The 22,643-nt window shown below is 40.8% G+C and overlaps 1 protein-coding gene across 6 annotated transcripts in view; it reads right to left on the bottom strand.

The window, feature by feature from the left end:
- Positions 1-22,643, bottom strand: part of LOC134222333 (serine/threonine-protein kinase Genghis Khan) — a 223,939-nt gene that overhangs the window by 81,297 nt on the left and 119,999 nt on the right. For all 6 annotated transcript variants that reach the window (XM_062701487.1, XM_062701489.1, XM_062701486.1 and 3 more), the window contains exon 3: positions 12,981-13,752. In XM_062701487.1, the coding sequence (XP_062557471.1) occupies positions 12,981-13,032 (52 nt within the window). In that variant the 5' untranslated portion in view covers positions 13,033-13,752. The remainder of the gene's footprint in view (positions 1-12,980; positions 13,753-22,643) is intronic.

The following is a 22,643-nucleotide window of genomic DNA, read 5'->3' on the forward strand; positions in this document are numbered from 1 at the left end:
CCTATCGAAGCACCCTTAGTTAAATATTTAATTCTATCAACAAGGCAGCTTATACGCAGTTTCCTTAATATGTAGGTACAGGGTCCGTCAATTGAAGTGCTACAATAGAATAAACAGATAAATTGATCAAAACAAAAATATTTTATTTCAATTTCACTAATAAACAAATCACTTTTTGAAAGTTCACTGGTCGAGTTCATATGTTTCGTCCTTGAGTTTAAAATTGGAATGATCGTTTCAATAAATTAGGCTAAGGCAATTCAAAAGTCCTGCAAGCGATCAAAGACGTCAATAGCCCCTTTTTATATTCATATTTCGCTTGCTGAACCAAAGCCATGAAAAAGAGCAGTGGATTCACTGGTTTTGGTGCTGGTCAATGGTCCATTTTATATTCATACTTCGCTTCTCGATCGAAACCACAAAAAAGAGCCGTCGAATGACTGGTTATGATGCTTAAACTAAAATGTCCTCTTCCACAGATTCCCCAGGGGCAATCCGTGGGTCCTGGAAGCGGTCAGAGCCGTCAATGGACCATTTTATATTCATGCTTCGCTTCCTGATCGAAGACTATGAAAAAAGATTCATGGAATGACTGGTTTTGGTGCTGAAACTAAGATGTCCCCTTCCACAGGTTCCTCGGGGGCAATTTGTAGGTTCTGGAAGCAGTCAGAGCCGTTCGAAACCTACGAAAAAAGAGCCGTCGAATGACTGGTTTTGGTGCTGAAACTAAAATGTCCGCTTCCACAGGTTCCCCGGGGCTAATCCGTAGGTCCTGGAAGCGGTCAGAGCCGTCAATGATCCATTTTATTTTCACACTTCGCTTCCTGTTCGAAACCCACGAAAAAAGAGCCGTCGAATGACTGGTTTTGGTGCTGAAACTAAAATGTCCCCTTCCACAGGTTCCCCGGGGCCAACCCGTAGGTCCTGGAAGCGGTCAGAGCCGCCAATGGACCATTTTATATTTATACTTCGCTTCCTGATCGAAAACCATGAAAAAACAGCCGTCGAATGACTGTTTTTGGTGCTAAAACTAAAATGTCCTCATCCATAGGTTCCCCGGGGCCAATCCGTAGGTCCTGGAAGCGGTCAGAGCCGCCAATGGACCATTTTATATTCATACTTCGCTTCCTGATCGAAAACCATGAAAAAAAGAGCCGTCGAATGACTGATTTTGGTGCTGAAACTAAAATGTCCCCTTCCACAGGTTCCCCGGGGCCAATCCGTAGGTCCTGGAAGCGGTCAGAGCCGCCAATGGACCATTTTATATTTATACTTCGCTTCCTGATCGAAAACCATGAAAAAACAGCCGTCGAATGACTGGTTTTGGTGCTAAAATTAAAATGTCCTCATCCATAGGTTCCCCGGGGGCATCCCAGCGACTCCAGGATCCGTTTATTCAATTGGTTTCTCATTCTTGACACATTAGAAGCCTTCTGTAACAAAATTATAGTGGATGATCTATCAAAAAGCGAGACTAATATGATTCAATTTTTAACCACAACTTATCCTAATATCCACCTAAAATTTACGGTTTTAAACCTACCTCCGAAAAATCCGGAATATTTCCAGAATCCGGTAGCCATAGTCAGTTCCATGGACATATCGTAAAACTGCATTAATTTTGTAGCTCAGGCATGCCTGAATTGTCGAAATCGGATGATAACTGACATAGTCACAATACTACTAATTTTACCCAAAATCTCCTATCCTACTTATTTTGTCCATCCCCTGTAGATTGTAGCAACGACCAGGGTTCGTAATGCTCACTCAATCTCAGGAGCACAGGATGCTCCCTCGCGAAAACTTCCAGGGAAAAATAGCTTTTCGGGAAAGAAAATCAGTTTGGAGAGTGAAAACCATTTTTCGCTCACTTCAATTGCCGCGGGAAGTTGGTTTGCTCGTTTTCTTTCATATCTGAGCTTTTTCGGTGCCATCAGCAATGAAAAGTATAGTAGCTTTTGTGGTACAAATAACCTGGTACCTACATGCAGATAGCGTGGTGGTGTGGCTAGAGTGAGTACATCCCTTTGGCTATTATTGTTGATAATCGGGGTCCGAGTCCCGCCGTGGCCAAACAATTTTAATAATTGTTCTGCGATAATTCTCGCGAAAAGTGAGTGAGAGGCAAAAGTGATGAAACGAAAAAGGAATTTCATCTAATAGGCACGATTTTCATTTATCTTCCAAGGCTTACTCCAGAGAAAAGATTGGTAGGTGAATGACGTTCCTCGCTATAAATCGCCTACTAGGTACTCTCTCAAATTGTATGCCGTTTACTGGCGTTTTTCTGACTGACTGAGTTTTTCCATAAGAAAAGTTCTGCGTGCAATCAAACGGGCTAAGTGGTCATATGGCTACCACTTCTGCCTTAGATGTAGAAGGTCGTGGGTTCAATCCCAGGCTTCTTCCATTCCTCCTTATTTGTATCTTTGCTTATACAGCAACAGTTCGCTAATTGGGCGCTTTTTAACTGCACTGCTATTTAACTGGGCGTTCGCTAACTGGCCCAGTGAAAAAGCAGTTATCCGTAAAAGAACAAAAACAAACACTAGGCTGCGAGGGAAGTCTAAATGGTATATTGTTGTCGTTCCATGTAAAACATTGATCATAACAATACATTGTGGGGTCCCGTAGCGTAGTTGGCTACACTTTCGCCTTACAAGCGGATGGTCATGGGTTCGATTCCCAGCCCTTCTACCAAACCTTCGTCAGTAGCCGGATCCGCAGCCCATACGGTATGTTTTGGGGTACGCGCTTTACTGTCTCGGCTGACAACCTGTTCTTCTCGGAGCGGAGGCATTCGTCCAACGCTACCCGGATAAAATGGCAACCGAACAACGCAACGATCATTGGATACACGACATGGACAAACGGACACAATAGACTCACGATGAGATGGACTGGCAAAACAATGATGAGTAATGGAAATCTAAAAATAGATTCTGTGTGGATCGTAGAGCGGGGCGATGATGAATGCAACGATGCCTGTGCAAGACACGAATGATCAGTTATTGACCGACCCAACTGACCAGCGGAAACGCTGGTTCGAGCACTTCGAACAACTTTTCCAAGTGCCAGCCAGGCCATCACCACCTCGGCATGATCTGCCTAGGATACGACGTAACACGCGTCAATACCAAAGCTTCATCACTGCTAGAGATTTAAATAGCCATCCAAAGCATGAAATCGAATAGAGCCCCAGGAGTCGATCATATCAGCCGAGATGTTCAAAGCTGACCCCATGACATCCGCTCAACTACTGCATCGTTTATTTCGTAATATCTGGGACACCACAACTTTCCCGGTCGACTGGATGCAAGGTATCTTAGTGAAGGTGCCCAAAAAGGGTGATGTTGCTGTGTACCGTTCTCAAAGTTCTATGCAAAGTTATCCTAGCCCGGATTCAGGAGAAGATCGATGCGACTCTGCCGGAAGATCCTGTGTGGACCATATTGTCACGCTTCGTATAATTCTGGAGCAGGTCAACGAACTCCAAATGTTCCTTTACTTGGTATTCATTTACTTCGAAAAAGCTTTCGATCGTCTCAATAACGAGAATATGTGGGGCGCCCTGAGACGCAAGGGGCTTCCTGAGAAAATCATCGGCCTCATCGAGGCACAGTACAGTATTCTATCACCGTTACTGTTCCTAATCGTAATCGACGAGATTCTGGTAGGTGCGATTGGTCGTGAACTAAACCGCGGGCTGTTATAGCAGCCTATAACCATGGAGCACCTAAACGACTTCGAATTGGCTGATGACGTTGCATTCCTCGCTCAACGGCGCTCTGATATGCAGAGAGTAAGCTCAACGACTTTGCCGAGCGCTCCTCCTCGGCAGGTTTAGTCATCAACGTCAACAAAACCCAACTCTTTCCAGTTTCACAGTAACCGGGCAACCAGTGGAGAATGTTGAAAGCTTCCAATATCTTGGTAGCTAAATGGTGTCAGACAGCGGTACCAAGATCCATAGGCGCACGGATCAAGAAAGCAAGGGCTACCTTTGCAGCCGAGTTTAAGAAATATCTGGAAAAACAGGCCGATAAGTGAACGCATCAAAATACGAATTTTCAACTTTAACGTGAAATCTTTGCTGTTATACGCTAGCTAAACATGGTGTGTATCAGTGGAGAATACTCAACGGCTGCAGGTGTTCATCAACAGATGCCTGCGGTATATAATTCGGGCCTGGTGGCCTCACAACTGGGTCTCAAACAACGAGCTCCATCGTCGTTACCACCAGAGGCCGATAGCAACAGAAATTCTGGATCGGAAGTGGGGCTGGGTCGGCCACACTCTACGTAGGGGCGGAAACGAAATCTGTAAACAAGCATTAAACTGGAACCCAGCGGGACATCGTAGAAGAGGCAGACCCAGAGGCTTATGGCGGCGAAGCCTCAATGAAGAAATAAAAGAAGTTAACCGAAATCTAACCTGGCAACAGTTTAAAGCGATAGCTGGACAATATCCCCAACTCAGCCATCTTGGATTTTTGTATGGAATTTAAGCTCGTTTGTTTACGTTTTGCACTAAAAATGTATGTCCACCACCCCCCCCCCCGCGCTGGTTATTCCCATCTACTGACGAAGTCGGATAACCTGTATACATAAAAAAATCTTGAGCTGGACAACGCTCAGGATAAAGATCTTTTGAGTCGGCCCTTTGTACCACTGGATGTGTACTGTACAGGATCCGTAAGTAAGTAAGTGAACAGACCTGACCTAACGGTTCTTCTGCAACACAGGAGGTTTGCGATTGAAAACTTGGAACAAATAGAACTGCATGATAGTCAACTGCATAGGTTGCTACATGATAGTCTCGATTCTCCGGATGACGAACGATTGAGGCCGTAAAAACACACAGCAACTGTACAGCGCAAATACCACACGAAAGATGAACCGTTTACATAAAGGCCATGTGCCACAGCATGCCAAGTTAGACAAGTAAAGACGAGTCGGAGACCACGCGCGTAGAACATACGTTTTCAGGAAATGCATACCTGTGCGCCGGTCATATAATCGGCGGCGGCGGCGTAGTGGTCACTTTTGCCCGGCGTCACGGCGTGTATGAAAAAATCAATTTTAACGCGGATTTTTGAATTCACGCGGTTTTGATTCGCACGGTATGAATCGCCCGTATAAAAATCGAGGAATCAAATTGTAATATTCTATTTTTGCCGATCATCAAACAGCACATTCGATAGTAAATTACCAGCGACACTAATAAGTACCTGATCTCAAAATGTTATTTAAATTAAAACTATTTTATTATTCTCTGGTTTTAATTAATCAAAATTTAACAACGAATCTTTCTTCACTTTTCGTATCCCTTGAGCAGTATTAAGAATTAGATTTCGGTGTCATAGGACTAATTTTTTAATATTTTTTCCAAAAGTTTTTCCAATTCAGGATTTTGGTAAACTTCAGTCGATTTACTTCTCAATATATCTTAATTTCAGAAAAAAAAGAACTATTGTTCTTTGAGTTACATATACAATTGGGCATGGTTTGAGCGGCTGCATATCTAATATATTTAGAGAATTTGCAGTGCTACTTCGTTCACCTGCTGTGAGCCTTAGATCCTGGAAGGACATTCACGATGGAATTCACTAATGACAATCACAATGGACATTTTACTCCCCACATCGCGTTTTTGTATGCACAAATCTTAATAGATGATCAACATAACTTAAATGAGCTCGGCTGAGTAAGACTAGGGCACGATGACAAACCAAATTGAGTATTTTCCTCAAAAGTTGGTAAAATATGCCAAAAAAGTTTCATTAGAAATTCCTTTCTAAAACTCTATAAGAAATTCTACGGAAACTCATATAGGCATTTTTTCAAAAACCATTAAGGTTCTCGTTGGGAAATTCCTTTAGTAAAACCACAGGTAAAACTATAAAATATTCTTCCAGGATTAATTGAGAAATTTATTCACGAATGAAATAGTTTCCGAAAGAATTCCTTAAACAATTTCCGAAGAAATTGTTGGAAAAATCTTCGAAGGGGTTCAGAAAGGACTCTCCGAGGGAATAGCGAAAAGAGTTTATAAAGACAATTCTGACAAAATTTCTGAAGAATTTTTCGAAAGAAGTTAGTGTAAAATATTTCGTCCGAACTTGGCCAACTTCACTATTGATCCCACAAATCATACCGAAGAAATACAAAACCAAACTAGCTTGTTTGCTTGCTAAATGTAGACTCGTTTATTCGTCATAAGGAACAAAGGTTTGGGCACGCAGACTCTTATAGGTATTATATAATTTTTCTTGGTAGCACCGACTTCAAAAATAGTTCACATTAGGGAACCGAAGGAATTCCAGCAGAAAAATCATTAAATTTCGAAAAAATGTTCTAGGAAATTCCTAGAAGAATTTCCGAATGGTTCTGAAGAAATTTCTTTAAATTAATTTCTGAAGAATTTCCCGAAAAAATCAAAAGAAATGGAGAATGTTGTGACGGACTTATCGGGGGCCTTTCACAAATTACGTAACTTTGAATGGGTCGGGAGGGGGTCAAGCCGAGCGTTACGATTCATACAAAAAAAATAAACCTTCCATACAAAAAGTATTACGAGGGGAAGGGTGGGGGTCCAAAATTACCAAATTTAGCGTTACGTAGGAAAATGTCCAAGAACTACTTCCTAAAGTTACCAAAGAATTTTCAAAGGATTACCCGTAGAAATTCCCAAGGAATTGTTTAAGGTAGCTCTGAAAGAATTCCTATGGGAATTTGAGGATAAGTTGTCAAAAAACTTGCGAAGGAACCCCTAAAGGGATTTCTAAAAAAATCCAACGTTTTTTTTTCTAAAAAAAATCCGAAGGAATTCTTAAAATAATCCTCCGTATTAATTTTCGAAGAAATTCCAAAGCAAACTTTCAAAGACTAAACATATTTCCGATGGAATCTGTGAATAAAATTCTGAAGGAATTTTTAGAGGAATTCTAAAATATTTTCTGTCGAAATTTGCGAATGATTTTCGGAAGGTATATCCGATTTCTAAGCAATTCCTAAAGCAATTTTATACGAAATTTTCAAAGGAATTTCCAAAAGAACGAAACTTAACGAATTTCCTAAGGTTCTTTTAAACAAAGGAATACGTGAAGGAAATTCTGACGTTCCTGAATTCCTGAAGTAAATTTTAAGGAATATCCAAAAGAATTTCCGAAGAACTTTCTGGAATTTGTTTCAGGAGGAGTTTTTGTAGAACCTTTTGAGGCAATTTCCTAAGGAATCCTGGACGAATCTTCAAAGCAATCTCTGGAGGAAATTGCGAATAAATTACTGGGAAAAAATCCAAAGGAATTCTTAAAGAAACTAAAGAATTACATCAGAAATACAAGTTGGCAGATTCTCTGAAATTCTATTAGGAATTTCTTCGTAATTCCTTTTGAGAATTCCTTCGGAAATTCCATCATAAAAACCTTCAAAAATACCTTTATCGATCCCTCTAGAAATTCTTTTAGGAATTCTTCATGGAAGTATTTTACCTTAAAAAACTCAAAAGTTCGTTTAGGAATTATTTTCGAAAACCAATTCAGGTTCTCTTTTGGAATGCCTTCAAAAATTGATTTGGAAAATCCTCTAGAATTTTATTTCTTAAATAATCAAGAAAATACCGCCCGGAATTCCTTCGGATATTCCTCCAGGAACTTCTTTAAAAGATTATTCGAAAAACCTCCGAGATTTCCTTCGGAGATTTCTCCAGATTTTTTTTCGAGAGATCTTCCAGGAAATCCTTTGAAATTTATTGAAAATGAAGTTGTTTGCGATGTAGTTACTTACAGGGTTGTTACGGAGATCCTGAAATATTTTCCGCGCCGACTAAAATCAAATCCACGCCATTTCCGCGCGACATGAAATCCATTCCGCGCCAAATCCGCGCGATCCAGATCTAAATTCTAAGCAAATACACGTTAAATGTCAATTTTTGTATAACAATTTATTGAGCGTGTTCTCTAAAAGTTCTTTTTTTTACAATTATTACTGATTTTAAATATGATTTAAAACTGCAATATATGTTTGTATCAAAATGCTAATACGACTAATAAACCGGCAGTAAGTATTACAACCCTTCTAAATAGCCTTATTCGCCACTAGAAGTACTGAATCTAAGGGAACAAGAACTAAACAGTCAAAACTATTTGCATAAGCATCGCTTTTTGGATTGGATGATGGCTTTGGCATGATTTGTTCCGTTATTATCAGTTTTTTTTTTGTTGATAGAACTTTATAAAATTCTGCACAAGGTACGTTGATTACAAATGAATGTTAAGGCCAGATTTGATCATAATCAGGGTTCGTAATGCTCACTCAATCTCAGGAGCACAGGATGCTCCCTCACGAAAATTTTCGGGGAGAAATCGCTTTTCGGGAAAGAAAAACAGCCTGGAGAGTGATAACCATTTTTCGCTCACTTCGATTGCCGCCAATCGTTGGTTTGCTCTTTTTCTTTCATATTCGAGTCTTTTCGTGGCATCATCAATGCAAATTGTAGTAGCTTATGTGGAACAAATAACTTAATGCTTTCATACAGATAGCGTGGTGGTGTGGCTAGAGTAAGCGCATCCCTACGGCTATTATTGTTACTATTCTGGGTTCGAATCCCGGCGCGGCCATACAATTTTGTAATTGTTCTGCGATAATTCTCGCGAAAAATGAGTGAGAGATAAAAAGTGATGATAAGAAAAAGGATTTTCATCTAATAGGCAAGATTTTCGTTTATCTTCCAAGACTAAATCTAGAGAAAAGATTGATGGGTGAAAGATGATCCTCAACATAAACAACGAAAAAAGAGTATCTCTTGGCCCGAAAAACGCTTGCTTTGGTCTCGTTGAAACGAAAAGTCGAAACCCTGATCATAATTGATTAAAGATAAACGTGCCAAATATTAAAATATCTGCCAAAATCGCAATTTCTTTTAAAGTAATTAATAAGGCAGCTTTGTTGTAGTTATTGATCACAAGACAAACTTGCTTAGATATTAAGGAATTAGACAATGAAGCTCCGTTTTTAAACAAAACTTCTGTGAAACAAATATTTGAATTAAGAAACAAATAATACAAAATCTAACATAGTTGCTCAAGCTCCGTTGATTTTTAAGTCAGAATCTAGCGTAAATTCCTTCAAAAATTCCAGAGGAATATTTTTAGAAATTTCAGAAGAAATTTCTTTGGAAATACGGCAGAATAATTTGCGTAAAGTCCAACAGAAATTAATCCGTTATTTCTCCTTTAATTATTGTAACAAGCTTTTCTAAAAATTCACGCAATTTTTGTTTTACCATTCTTACTGGAATTTCATTTAAAAACTCCGAGAACTCCTGTAGAAATTCATTTTTCGTGCGCCGATTCATCCCAAAGATTTCTGCGGGTAATCCTCCGGAAATTCTCCCGGAAATTTTCATGGGAATGTTTGCAGAAATCCAACTGCCCTTGGATCTGCTGAAGTGCAGAAGTTGCTCCAAATTGTCTATGGAAATTCTTCCGAGAACATCTGTGGGAATTTTTCCGAGTATTCTTACAAAAATTCCCCTGGGAAATTATTTTGTGATTCATTTCGGAATTTTGTCGTGAGTTCAAGTAAATTTTCCACAAATAACCTGCGGAATAGCTTCAGAGCTTACTTGCAGAAATCCCTTCATGAATTCCTACGGAAATCGCTTTAGAAATTCTTGCAGAAATTGATTAGTGACTTCCTGCGGAAAAACTCCCGGTTCAATTTTTGAGCACTTATTAAAGAAATATCTGTGATCATCGCTATAACTCTTTTGTAAATTCAAGGCGGCATTCTTTTCGATTTTCTATATTCATTCCTGCGGTCACCGCTCCAGGAAATTCCTCCAAAAATGTCTTTATTATTTTTCGGGTTTTTAATGCTGCAGAAATCCTCTTTACGCTGTGGAAATTTATACAAGGATCATCATAGGGTCCTTGTGGGAATTTCTTTAGGAAGTTTCTTCGTTTTCTTTTGGTAATTCTGTAAAATACCACCGGAGTTAACCGAAAATATCTTATGATATTTTTATAAAACCCGCCAGAGCCCAGAAATAACTTTTGAGAATCATCTTCTAATTTTTGATCGACTTTCTGCGGAAGAAATTATTAAAATGAAGCATCTGCATTAAATCACAGAACATTGTTATGTTTTCAATCGTTGTATAAACCTTCATTCCTACTAGATGAATGTTATAAAGGAAATATAAAATGTTCCAATATTATGAAAGAATTCCTGACGACTTTTGAAAAATGATATGCTGAGTGGTTCATCGTAAAAGAAACAACCAATCAGAAACTGACAAATATCTTGGAATTACGAAGAAATTGACAAGATGAAAATAGGTGTTCATGTCCTTCAATAGACATGGTTTATGTGCGTCGTGTTTTAGAATGGATTAAAATGACATTAAGTGGCGTATCTCTCCTCATAGCATTTGTTTAAATGATGCTTGAGAGTGTAATGCATGGCATTAAATAAGGACTTGGACATATCCAAAAAATAATGTTAATAAACTTGAAACGATTTTCTTTCCAGCGATTCATAAAATAATTGCTGAAACAATTTCAAAAGGAAAAATTTCCGAAGAAATCCTCAAGAAAACGAATGGATTTTTTAAGGAATTCCTTAAGAAATTTCCGCAGGAATTGCTAAAGAAACTACCAAAGAAATTCCTCAAGGAGTCTCCGAAGGAGAATGTAGGAATTCAAGCATTCCTTATGCAATTTCCGAAAAAAATCGTGAAGGATTTTCTGAAGAAATCCGTAATGAAAATTCTTAAGGAATTTTCGGAGAAATTTTGTAAGGAATATCCAAAGGAATACCCAAACAAATTTTAGGAAGAATTCCTAAAATAATCTTCTAAGGTTTTTTAAAAGAAACTTTTCGGAGGAATATCTGGAGGAATTATTAAATACATTTCTTGATTTATTTCCGAACTAATTTCTGGAGTATTTTTCGAAGGAATTCATAAATGAATGTTTAAACGATACTTCTTCGAATATTCTCAGAAATTCCAGGAATTTTACACAAAGGCTTTTACAATACAGTATTAAATAATTTCAAGAAATAAAAATTAAATTTTCGTAATGTTTGAAAATACTTGTTGTTTTAACTAAATAATTTGACTAAATACTAGGCAGCGACGCGACAACGCCCCAGTTCTGGGTTATAATGGCTGTGAATAAGAAAATAAGCAGCGTTTTTAACTGATGCTCGTAATATTTACTCAGCAATATTTGCTTTGCTGATGCTCAGCAAGTGGTTTTGTCAATTATATTTAGAAATTGATTTCAAAATATAAATTACTTACTCGGGAGTCGGAACAGAAAAATCGGCAAAGCATTCACAGTTGGGATTTAATTAGTTTGATAAATCAGTTTGCCTTATAAGCCAACTGTAGCACAAATCTAAAAACAAAGAAAACTATAAAAACTGTAAAACAAAATAAAAATAATAAATATTGTCAAAATAACCAATGTGCAACTTAATTTGAAATTTCTAAACTGCAATAATTTTCCTGTACAATGCCAGATCCTTTAAGAATGGGGACGTTTTGGTCATGCATCCACTTCACCGACTTAAAGACACCATCGCTTGAGGTAGATTTGAAATTGAATTTTGACGAGATCCACCTTAACAACATTTATGAACTGCCATAAGACTAGTTTAGTACTATTCCAATTAACTCCACCACGCTGTATTTCTTCACAGATACGTATTTCGACATCAAGTATTAGGCCGTTTTCAGTGTCTCGTGCTTGACTCGACTCGACTTAAGTTAATTGATTTTTTTTATTGCGATTAGTCATCGGCGTGGCAAAATTATGATCGGCGGCGCGCCAAAACCCAAAATCGTCGGCAGCGGCGGCGCGAATAAAACCACCGGCGGCGGCGGCGTGGCGCGGCGGCGCACAGGTCTAAATGCATGAGGAGACTGGCCGGATGAAAAACAACAAACCACTACATACAAACCAAACTACATTGTATCATTCCATATTTTTCTCATGTTCTAGCAATCGCTAGAACTGGAAATGGGCTTTCATATCATTTCCATCTTCTATTAACAGGGATTGAAGAAATCGCTCTCAATAGATAACCAACAACATTAAAAGAGAGGCAAAAACTGTTATGAATCATAACAAGCCATGATAACAAATTTATCAAACTTGTATACAAGTGCGAAAAAACAGAATCGGATAGGCAGCCCCCACAGAAAAATGGTGATTCTCGCTTTGTTTTCTCTTATTTCGACGAAATTCGTGTTGGTTACTGCACAGTCGTGTAGAACAAGTTGAAATGCATCATCAGAGCCAGTGCTCCCCGCTTTTATGCCCAGGGAAGTCGAGACAATTTGCAAACCGAAAATTGCCTAGACCGGCACCGGCACCGGGAATCAGCTATCTATCGTGCAAAAATCGAGCGACTGCTGTGGGCCGAGCAATAACCCGGAGAAAAGCAGTTCTCGAAAGGGATCGGATGGGCACAAATCAATTGGAAGACGATTTGCGGTCCCTTTGAAGACAACGCAGTTGGCAGCATGGGACTACATGCCAACTACGTTGTCGAGAGATTGATGAAGACAACTTTTATGTACTGCAAAGCTGCTCAACTACTTATACAAGTTGATGTATGAGAAAAATATAAAATTTTTTCGTGGAAACTCTACGCTTTTAAGAATAAGTTGTGTGGAGAATGGAGAATTCTTGCCAAGGAAATTCCAAAGAATATCCCATCCAGAAGAATTTCCAATGCAAAGAGAATTCACTTAGAAGTTTTTGTACTAGGAGGACATGTCCGTATTATGTGCCTATGCAAATCAATCGGTCAATGCACTCTTAATTTATGTCACCACTGTGTATAATCAAATAGTGCACAATATTGATTTTCCGTGAAGCAAAAAAACTTGCTAATTGATTCATAATACGTATCCGTCTACCAATGGACAAATTTACCAAACGACAATGATTGATTGCTACATACCTGACAGGCTGGACAGGTTGAGCCCTGCAAGGACTTTCTTCTGGTCAGTCATTTCGATGACTTATTTTTACTCTATCTGCCGTTCAACGCAAAATTTCCCAAAACGACAATCACTCTTAGCTTGTAGCGCTAGCACACATCAACACCCTCACCCTTGGGTAGCACTTTGCACTTTTTCCTCTTTTCTAACGAGCTATTTGTGTGGTTCTATTTTCACAATAAACAACTATTTTTCAACCACACCTGCCCTCACTCAGATTCTCTCTTCTTCTATCTTGCTTCCCCGAACGGGCACACTAGTAGAGCGATATGCTTTCTTCTCTTCTTTCTTCTCAATTGCACTAAACTATATTTTGGCTTGGAATCAACTATTTTCATATTATTCTAATTTTCCCCGGATTTTCCTCACACTTGCACGTTTTTGTTTCAATCAAGACCGGTTACCACCACTGCTGCCACTGCGTCGCGGAACGATATTGATTCACCGGTGCTAATGCTGCATGCTCCGCTACTGCTGCCCACGGGACGGAAATGCTCCTCCGTATGCACTCTTCCTCTGACACTGCAACTGCAACAACGGATGTCCATGGTTGTTGTGCCATAAGTGATGGGTGCGCCGATGTCCAGCGACAACCGGTGCTTCATGGTGATGACGCACTGGGCCGAACCAAGCGGCGGCGCCCAGCTGTTCTCATTCTACTTGGAGCTTTGGCCGTATCGTATGGGTGTATCTAGGGGGTAGCACACCGACACGAGCGGGCAAAATGTCCTCCTGGAAACAAAGCAAGAAAGGAAAGGTTAATATTGAACTCCCGGAAAGAAGATATGAGCAAGAGTTTTTGGGAAAAAAGTCTTCGTAGTACACAAAATAAATCCTGCGTGGTTAAATTATCGATCGGTAGAACGATTGCTTTTTTGATTTAGCATATTTACTAAACTGAGAAAAAAAAACGTAACTAAATGCGTAACTGGAATTATCGATTTCTCTTCAGCTATGTTCCCGTTCAAATTTCGGCAGTTTGCCAGAAATATTAAGGTTTGAAGTGATCAAGGACGATTGCATCTTTAACCAGAAGCAACAACCACGGTTCTAGCTTTGGATCTATTTGGGTATATTAACGAAAAAAAAACTAATCGATGAAAGGTGATTGAAAGAAAAAACTGCGGGAAAATAAATTAGATTCTACCAAAAAATAAAGTTCGGATACTGGGTTTGATTTCTATTCAAGTACTGGTTTCCCAGAAAATGTTTGCTTCAACTGCTTACCAGAAAATATTTGCTTTCTACTTTCAAAGGATTTGTTTTGATAAATACATTCGCCTTTAGCGTTAAATACTCCGGAGCCTTGCTTAGAGCTTTCACAGTGTATGTCAAAGCTGTAATGCACACATCAACAATGTAGGCGTATCTATGGGTGTGAAGTTTTCCATTTCAGCCTCCTAGGGTCCCGACTTTCCCATTGATGGAAAAAGCTTATCCATCTATGATGCGCTCCTACCTTGAAGCAGCGAACCCCCCATTGATAGCTGGATGTGGTAGATGCCCACACAATCATTTAGAATTCATGACAGAACGCCCACTGGGAATCGAGGAGAACCTCGACAGCAGCTATGTGAGGGGAACTTTGTCAAGAAGGGAAAACTGAATGGGGGTTTCCTCTGTTGACTAGTGGATTTCCACGTGATGGAACATTTATGTGTAAGGGTGGCTACTGAATTCGAACTTTAGAGTTTTCGTTTAGATTGTCTACAAAATTAACGAGAGTTTTCGATTTTCTTCAAACTTTTATTGATTTCAGTGGCTCACTTCTGTAAACCGTTCGACAAAGGCCAAATTATGAAAAGGGATTTTTCACCTTGAACAATAAACATAGACGAAAATCTGGACATCTTAGAAGGTAGCAAATTGCATAACCTAAGGTTAGTGCTGAAATCTATCCAGTTCATATACTTCGACTGTATTTCGATTTTTTATACCCAGATAAGTGACTGCCCTGAGTTGTTGAATGTGAGATTCAAAGAACTTAGTGCTATCAGTATTACAATTTCCATTTCTTCATTTCTATATTTTGCAGTTAATTTGATTGTAGTGTAAAGAATAAATTTTTAACTTTGGATTGTACAGTTGTTTAACTTCCAAGAAATGTAAAAATATGCATTATCTATCAAACAGCATTCATATAGTAAACTACTATCAGTAGCTTCTGATTAATTCATCATTGGTATACAAAATAATTAAACCGAAACGAAATAATATTAGGGAAACGCAATAAGGAAAAGATCGTTCTATTCTGCTCTTTTTCTAGTAACACCGACATATTTATTGTTTTCCTGCCTGCAACTTTCAATGCTCAATCGTATGCCTACCGACTTGGCAGAACCCGACTTTTAGTCAAATGCCGGTGGTATACTGGGTCGCTTTTCTTATGAAGGAACAAAAATGAATGGCCTGTGCCGTTACTGAATGACCTCTTAAGACATTCATCGCAATGTGCTACTCCACCCAAAGCGTCAAATCCATTGGAACATTTCATGATTTAGTCAATACAATACTGAATCTATGCCCCCTTGCCATCCTTCCCTCAAAAGATGTGAATTGCCGTACACCGAGATAACTTTTTAATTAAACAAAAAAGTTTTTTTTCTACTTCAAATCCTTTTTCAATCCATCCACTCAGCTGTCCAAGAACTTTCCATCCAATCTCTCAATTTCGAATCGACACCATCCGAAGTAGATGATGATTAAAATGGAATCGCGCTTCAGAGAGAAAATCAATTAGATTAAATACAACTTCATCCCAGATTATCCCGGCTCACCCTTATTTCTATATTTTCCAGTATTCATTCAGCTGCACCACTTTTGGCACCACCGTCCGACCACTGCTGTCCCACGAAAAGTAAACCAACAGAACAGAGTCGTACGCAATTTTATGGCTCACCACATCGCTATACGGCGAGGACGTGCCAGTGTCAACCAACCTCCTATCCCCGCGCAAGGAAGGTCACCGGAGAACAACGCCGACATCGTCGAGATAAGCAAACCTCTCTGGCTGGAAGTTCTGTAAACATCAGACTCGTAGTTTTCGTAGGTTCACGTACAAACGGATACGACATGGGAAACTCTCTGTGTGTACAATAAGCAGCACTACGATAAGGATCAAGGACGACAATGTGAAATATAGTGTGCAAAACGTGTTCCCTACTGCATCTGCGTGAAAACAGAAACATAAGAGCAGTAGCAACAAAAACAACAACAGTGAGATTCGTTCGCGAACCAAACTGCACAGAGGCTTAATTGCAAAACAAATATAAAACCGTAGTCTCTGCTTCTGACGGTACATGCTGCACAGTATTGCTCCTGTGACACAGACACGACCTCACAGGCTCCGTTCCGTACGGACCAAGCGCCACTCGCCAGCCAACAATTCGAAGCAGCTGCTTCGTAGTCAGAGCGCATATAGGAAGCAATATTACAGTCAGTCAGTGGTGTCCTGTTTTTATTATTTTTTGTTCTCGACATTCTTGTAGAATTTTCGCGGTGAGAGCATTGCTAAACGTGAAGGAAGGGATCAACCCGAAAAATGTTGGGAAAATTGGATCTGTTGATTGCACTGATAGTGAGTCACTGCAGATATGTGGTTTTATAGATTAGCTGTCTCAGTTTGTAGATAGATATGCTTTCAAGATAGTTTAAATTATATTTATGTGTTTCTTCTAATAGTTATATAGCATTAATTAACTGTGTTGTGTTATTAAGTATCTGTCTGAAGTTTCATCTAAAATAAATATAGGGAAAAATACCTATTCTTGGCAGTCTAAGACATTCGTCAAATTGAAAGGTAAAAATAATGAATAATTACACTAAAACACAGGTACAGCTCAACTGGTATACATTTGTATGCTCTTCCTTTGATGATTGGTGTTTACTAAATAGCTACCTGGATACCTGGTTGGTTACAGCGTCGATACACCTATGCCTGGCGTATTGTAGAGCCTCCAATTTCCCCGAACGTTTAGGGTCCCCATGTGCGATTCCACCGCGTGCAGCCAGCGTGTTCGTTGCCTTCCACGAAGTCGCCGGCCCCTATCTGGTTCTCTGTTGAATATTGGTTTTGCTATTCTTTCTTCCGACATTCGCACCAAGTGACCAGCCCACTGAAGTATGCCATATTTTATACGATTTACAATATTTTCTTCCAATCTTAGACGTACATGTTCATGATAAAATCAGAGGCGAAGGTATAGAATTGATAGTTCCGTTAGGATACGGCAGGCATAAATAATGTTTATATAGAAGTCGATTTGAAAGCGAGCGGAGGGCAATATTTGTGATGGCACATATCGCACGACCTTCCTTCTGCCAAACTCCCGTATGAAGGGGGAGGGAAGAATATCAGTGTGGAAGCTGAATACACTCAGTGGAATTTATTTTTGTGGAAGTAATACACTCAAATAATTAATTAATGTTTTCTTCTTTGTATACACACCACACATCATGTGATTTAATTCATGGATTTGAGAACACCAGTCACGTTTTCCAGAACGTTCAAGAAAACGTGACTGTGTTCTTGAATCCGTGACTGTTGTTCACAAAAAATACACCGTGAACTTGTTAGTTCACGAATTCATGAACGCTTTTTTGCGTGCATTTTCTAGTTTTCCTCCGAGTATTGTACGCAGCACTTTTCGTTCGAAAACTCCGAAAGCTCTTCGGTCCACCTCTTTTAACATCCATGCTTCGTTACGTAATCCGTAAAAGGCCCTATTCGCAGCAGCAATACGTCTTTACACTTCACGGGCAACATAGTTGTCAATGTCACAAGCGTTCCAAGGTAACAAATTCTCCAACAACTTCAAACACATCCCCATCAAGCACTACCTCACCACAAACACCACTAGGCCTTCCTCTATCTCTACCAGTCACCATGTACGTTGGTAGACAAAAGCCTTCACTACTGCTCTGCGATCGATTCCAATGAGGTCGATGTCGTCCGCAAATCCTAGGAGCATATGCGACCGTGTGATGATCTACTAATAGCGCCCTCGAGCAGGGCTGACAATAGTCATCGTCATAGCACGAAATGCCACAGTAGCGACGAGTTGCAGTGTGTTCATTGCTACTCTACACGTCGTTAATGACGTTAATGACGTTAGCTTTCGTCGTGTAACCAAATCGGCATGACGACATCGAAGAACGAAGACTTCATACCGTTATTCTTCAAGCGGCAGCTGCCATGCGAAGATTTTTACTAATCCTTTGTAATAATGAATTTGAAGTAACGTATGAAAGCGTTATGAATGTTATCGATACATTTATGTTACCTAAGTTCCTACTATTTGTAGACGCTATAATGTTTTCAACCAGTCCGTCTATAATAACGTGCAAACAATTGTGTGAAGAAGTGACGACGAAAATCGTCATAACTTTTGGCTGCGTGACTATCGTCGTGGTACGCATGCGGCGCGAAGAAAACGAATAGGTGTCCCGTCATGCAATGTTATGACGAAGACTAATTGTTTTTTCGCTTTCTTCATACGACGAGAATGACTATTGTCAGCCCTGCCCTCGAGTGCAATGTTGAACAATAAATTCGTAAGTGCATCACCCTGCTTTCATCCGTCTAAGGTCACAAACGAGGTTGACACTTCGTCTGCAATCCGAATACTTGATTTCGAGCCATCCAGCGTTGCACGTATCAGTCTAATCAGTTTTGCCGGAAAACCATGTTCTGACATTATCTGCCACAACCCATTTCTTTTCACTGAATCGTACGATGCTTTAAAATCAATGAACATATGGTGAGTCTGCAAGTTGTACTCCCGAAATTTATCAAGGATCATCCGCAGGCTAAACATTTGATCCGTCGTTGATCGGTTCTCACGAAAACCTGCCTGGTATTCGCCGACGAAGGACTCCTCATGTGGTCTCAGTCTGTCAAACAGGATACGCGACAGGATTTTGTACGCCGAGTTCAGAAGGGTGATCCCTCTGTAATTGGCACACTCTAGTCTGTGCCTTTTCTAATAGATTGGGCTTATGAGACCATCCAACCAGCCGGCAGGCAGTTCTTTCATCCTTCCATATTTTCTGGATAATGTGGTGGATTGATTGATCTCGTCCTTCCCAGCAGCTTTACTGTTTTTCAGCTCGTTTAGAGCCTTCTTTACTTCGTCCAGCGTTGGTGGTTTCACAGCTTGACCGGTGCCGACTATGTCGTCCATCCTGCTTCTTAATTCACCTTCATTCTCACCGTTCAACAAATCTTCGAAGTGCTCCTTCCACCTGGCTGCCACCATAGTCCTGTCTGTCAGCAAATTCCCCCCTCGTTCACTCAATATAACAGCTTTTCTTCTAACGGCATAGCAATTTCTATTATCAGCAATGAGTTTGTTCCATTCAGCAACTAGACATGGAAGTATTGGTCCCAAATGCTGGTTGTTTATATCCTCCAGTAGAAAAATTCATTCATATTAATCGGCCGCACGCTCATTTCGCTTCATTTAAATTTGGAACAAATTTAGTAGCGTTAGTATTCATATAAAAATTCTAGAGGTTTCATACAAAAATTGTGACGAAGTGGTGAGGAGGGGTTGAAAATCGTCAATTTTTGCATGATGTACTTTGTGGATCTTCCCTAACCAAAAGTCAATCAACCAGTTTCAAATATACAACTTAATCTTTGCGGTCCATAGAATTGAAAGGTCCTTACATGATATGTTGGTTTCATCAAAAAAATCATGGGGGCTGTGTACAAGAAACGACCGCTCGACGATAACTACGTAGAATTAAATCTATACACGTAAGAATGAATTTTTGTCTGTCCGCCCTTATAGACTCGGAAACTACTGAGTCAATCGGCATGAACATTTGTAAATAGAGGTTTTTGGGAACGAGGAAGGTTCTTATGATGGTTTTAGCCCCTTCCTCTTCTGGAAAGGGGACTACCATACAAATGAAGTACACATGTCTGCTTAAATCCAGAATGAATCTAGAACAGCGGTTTTCAACCTGGGGTACATGGGGGTACCTCCGCTGGCCCAAGGGATTACCTCGCACAAAAAAGCGTAATGGTGGATGTAGAACGAATTCAATAAAATCTTTTTGTTAAAGTTTCAATAATTTTAATTTCTAAAACTTGTTATTGTACATAATAGATTTAGGTATATTTTATTAAAGAATTTTTAAATTTGATCATTTGACGTTTTGTCTTTTTAATCATTTGTCCCACAGATCTTCATACACTGTGTTGGCAGGATTCAAATGTCTTTGATTTTCTGATCCCCATGCATGGATCAGAAAATCAAAGACATTTGAATCCTGCCAACAAATGATTAAAAAGACAAAACGTCAAATGATCAAATTTAAAAATTCTTTAATAAAATCTACCTGATCGAGACAAAATGTTGAATAAGATGTCAAGATTGTGCTTCTGAACTAAATTCTATCAAACAGTTATGACGTCTCCATTTGAAAGGTATGGAGGCCTTTTCCGTAAAGCTCAATACCTTCGTTGAAAGAGGCCTTCTACTAAGTGGCTCGGAAGTATCTTTTCCAAAGAATCCGAAAACTTCTTTCGAGAGACTTGGAAGCCTTCTTTCAAGAGGCTCGGAAGCCTATTTTCAAGAGGCTCAGAAGCCTCCTTTCAAGAGGCTCGGAAGCCTCCTTTTAAGAGGCTCGGAAGCCTCCTTTTAAGAGGCTCGGAAGCCTCCTTTCAAGAGGCTTGGACGCCTCCTTTTAAGAGGCTCGGAAGCCTCCTTTCAAGAGGCTCGGAATCCTCCTTCCAAGAGGCTCAGAAGCCTCCTTTCAATAGGCTCAGAAGCCTCCTTTCAAGAGGCTCAGAAGCCTCCTTTCAAGAGGCTCAGAAGCCTCCTTTCAGAGAGCTCAGGAAGCCTCCTTTCAAGAAGGCTCGAAGCCTCCTTTCAAGAGGCTCAAAGCCTCCTTTCAAGAGGCTCAGGAAGCCTCCTTTTAAGAGGCTCAGAAGCCTCCTTTCAAGAGGCTCAGAGCCTCTTTTCAAGAGGCTCAGGAAGCCTTTCAAGAGGCTCAGGAAGCCTCCTTTCACGAGGCTCAGAGCCTCCTTTCAAGAGGCTCAGAGCCTCCTTTCACGAGGCTCAGAAGCCTCCTTTCACGAGGGCTCCAGGCCTCCTTTCACGAGGCTCAGAGCCTCCTTTCACGAGGCTCAGAAGCCTCCTTTCAGAGAGCTCAGAAGCCTCCTTTCAAGAGGCTCAGAGCCTCCTTTCAAGAGGCTTAGAAGCCTCCTTTCAAAAGCTTAGAAGCCTCCTCTTAAGAGGCTTGGAAGCCTCCTTTCAAGAGGCTTGGAAGCCTCCTTTCAAGATGCTTGGAAGCCTCCTTTCAAGAGGCTCAGAAGTCTCCTGTCAAGAGGCTCGGATGGCTCCTTTCAAGAGGCTCAGAGCCTCCTTTCAAGAGGCTCAGAAGCCTCCTTTCAAGAGGCTCAAGCCTCCTTTCAAGAGGCTCAGAAGCCTCCTTTCAAGAGGCTCAGAAGCCTCCTTTCAAGAGCTCAGAAGCCTCCTTTCAAGAGGCTCAGAAGCCTCCTTTCAAGAGGCTCAGAAGCCTCCTTCCAAGAGGCTCAGAAGCCTCCTTTCAAGAGGCTCAGGAAGCCTCATTTCAAGAGGCTCAGAAGCCTCCTTTCAAGAGAGCTCAGAAGCCTCCTTTCAAGAGGCTCAGAGCCTCCTTTCAAGAGGCTCAGAAGCCTCCTTTCAAGAGGCTCAAGCCTCCTTTCAAGAGGCTCAGGAAGCCTCCTTTCAAGAGGCTCAGGCCTCCTTTCAAGCCTCAGAATTCTCCTTTCAAGAGGCTCAGAGCCTCCTTTCAAGAGGCTCAGGAAGCCTCCTTTCAGAGGCTCAGGCCTCCTTTCAAGAGGCTCAGAGCCTCCTTTCAAGAGGCTCAGAAGCCTCCTTTCAAGAGGCTCAGAGCCTCCTTTCAAGAGGCTCAAAGCCTCCTTTCAAGAGGCTCAGGCCTCCTTTCAGAGGCTCAGGAAGCCTCCTTTCAAGAGGCTCAGGAAGCCTCCTTTCAAGAGGCTCAGAAGCCTCCTTTCAAGAGGCTCAGAAGCCTCCTTTCAAGAGGCTCAGAAGCCTCCTTTCAAGAGGCTCAGAAGCCTCCTTTCAGAGAGCTCAGAAGCCTCCTTTCAAGAGCTCAGAAGCCTCCTTTCAAGAGGCTCAGGAAGCCTCCTTTCAAGAGGCTCCGGAAGCCTCCTTTCCAAGACTCAGAAGCCTCCTTTCAAGAGGCTCAGAGCCTCCTTTCAAGAGGCTCAGAAACCTCCTTTCAAGAGGCTCAGAAGCCTCCTTTCAAGAGGCTCAGAAGCCTCCTTTCAAGAGCTCGGAAGCCTCCTTTCAAGAGGCTCAGGAAGCCTCCTTTCAAGAGCTCAGGAAGCCTCCTTTCAAGAGGCTCAGAAGCCTCCTTTCAAGAGGCTCAGAAGCCTCCTTTCAAGAGGCTCAGAAGCCTCCTTTCAAGAGGCTCAGAGCCTCCTTTCAAGAGGCTCAGAGCCTCCTTTCAAGAGGCTCAGGAAGCCTCCTTTCAAGAGGCTCAGGAAGCCTCCTTTCCAAAAGGCTCAGAAGCCTCCTTTCAAGAGGCTCAGAGCCTCCTTTCAAGAGACTCAGGAAAGCCTCCTTTCAAGAGGCTCAAGCCTCGTTCAAGAGGCTCCGAAGCCT

The sequence above is a fragment of the Armigeres subalbatus genome, chromosome 3 (genome assembly GCF_024139115.2).
Source record: "Armigeres subalbatus isolate Guangzhou_Male chromosome 3, GZ_Asu_2, whole genome shotgun sequence".
In the NCBI taxonomy this organism is placed as follows: domain Eukaryota; kingdom Metazoa; phylum Arthropoda; class Insecta; order Diptera; family Culicidae; genus Armigeres; species Armigeres subalbatus.